Raw genomic sequence first — 1,142 nt, 5'->3', positions numbered from 1 at the left:
TGGTATGGACATTGTCGGACCCATTGACCCTCCCTCAGCGTTGGGCCATACCTTTATCTTAGCTACTATGGATTATTTCTCCAAATGGGCTGAAGCTATCCCTCTCAAACATGTCCTCGGGGAATCGGTAACCAGCTTCGTACGACATCACATCATTTACCAATTCGGTGTGTCAGACCTGATCACATTAGATAACGGTCCTAGTTCAGAAAACCAACACATCGACCACTTGGTTAACCAATTTGGCTTCGAGGGGAAGTACTCTACTATGGACCACCCTTGGGCCAATAGTTTGACAGTGTTATGAGAAAATCGACGTAAGAAACGAGGATAAAATTGACATGAGAAGCTTCTTGAGGATTTATGGGGTTATTGCACCACCACCCGAAGTGCCACCAATTCTACTCCCTATTCTTTAGTTTATGGGAGCGAAGCGGTATTACCCCTTGAAATCTGACTTCCTTCGCTTCGCATCGCTGTACACCATGGTATGACAAAGGATGAACATGTTAAATTGCGCTACCAAGAGTTAGACGCACTTGATGAGAAGAGGCTTCAAGCCAAGCAGAACCTTGAACTCCATCAGGGGAGGATGAAAAGAGCTTTTGACAAGTCAGTCAAAGTTCGTTCATTCACTCGTGGTGACTTGGTCCTAGCAGTAAAACGACCTATTGTGATGCATGGGCGACACAAGGGGAAGTTCGAACCAAAGTGGGAAGGCCCTTTCATAATCAAGAAGGTATCTGTAAATGGAGGTCACATATTGGCCCATCCTGATGGGGAGAAGGCAATGCCTCCTATCAACGGATGACACCTAAAAAGGTACTACCCATGACTTACAGTCTCGGAGGCACGACCTCAAACATGTCCCTTGCCATATGCTATCACCGATTGTGTCCCTTGCTAATATGCTGTGTGCGTACTGTCGATCATGAAGACTGTCATGCCCACTCTGCCACAGCGCACGCCCCTCACCACATGCTGCTGCCAAGGGGTGTTTGCACCGCCTAGTGCGAAGACTGCGATGCGGCCTCGAGCATGCTCCTGTCGAACGCAACCCCTGTACTATCAAGCGCAACCCTCCTACCTCTGAGCCCACACCTTTTGCATACACCTCCACGCATGCCTTCCCTAACCGGCTC

General features: G+C 48.7%; 1 protein-coding gene across 1 annotated transcript; it reads left to right on the top strand.

The window, feature by feature from the left end:
• Positions 1-490: 490 nt before the first annotated feature.
• Positions 491-811, top strand: LOC148783132 (uncharacterized). Its single transcript, XM_088859817.1, has one exon. The coding sequence runs from the start codon at positions 491-493 to the stop codon at positions 809-811; it is 321 nt and encodes a 106-aa protein (XP_088715943.1).
• The last annotated feature ends 331 nt before the right edge of the window (positions 812-1,142 follow it).

The sequence above is a fragment of the Amborella trichopoda genome, chromosome 2 (genome assembly GCF_054954075.1).
Source record: "Amborella trichopoda isolate Santa Cruz 75 chromosome 2, AtrichopodaSantaCruz75HAP2 v2.0, whole genome shotgun sequence".
Taxonomy (NCBI): domain Eukaryota; kingdom Viridiplantae; phylum Streptophyta; class Magnoliopsida; order Amborellales; family Amborellaceae; genus Amborella; species Amborella trichopoda.
Note: the sequence above shows the minus strand (reverse complement) of the source record. Positions and strands in the feature narration are given on the sequence as shown.

Coding starts and splice junctions, on each gene's coding strand:
- LOC148783132 (XM_088859817.1), top strand. CDS start 491: ATGACAAAGGATGAACATGTTAAATTGCGCTACCAAGAGTTAGACGCA.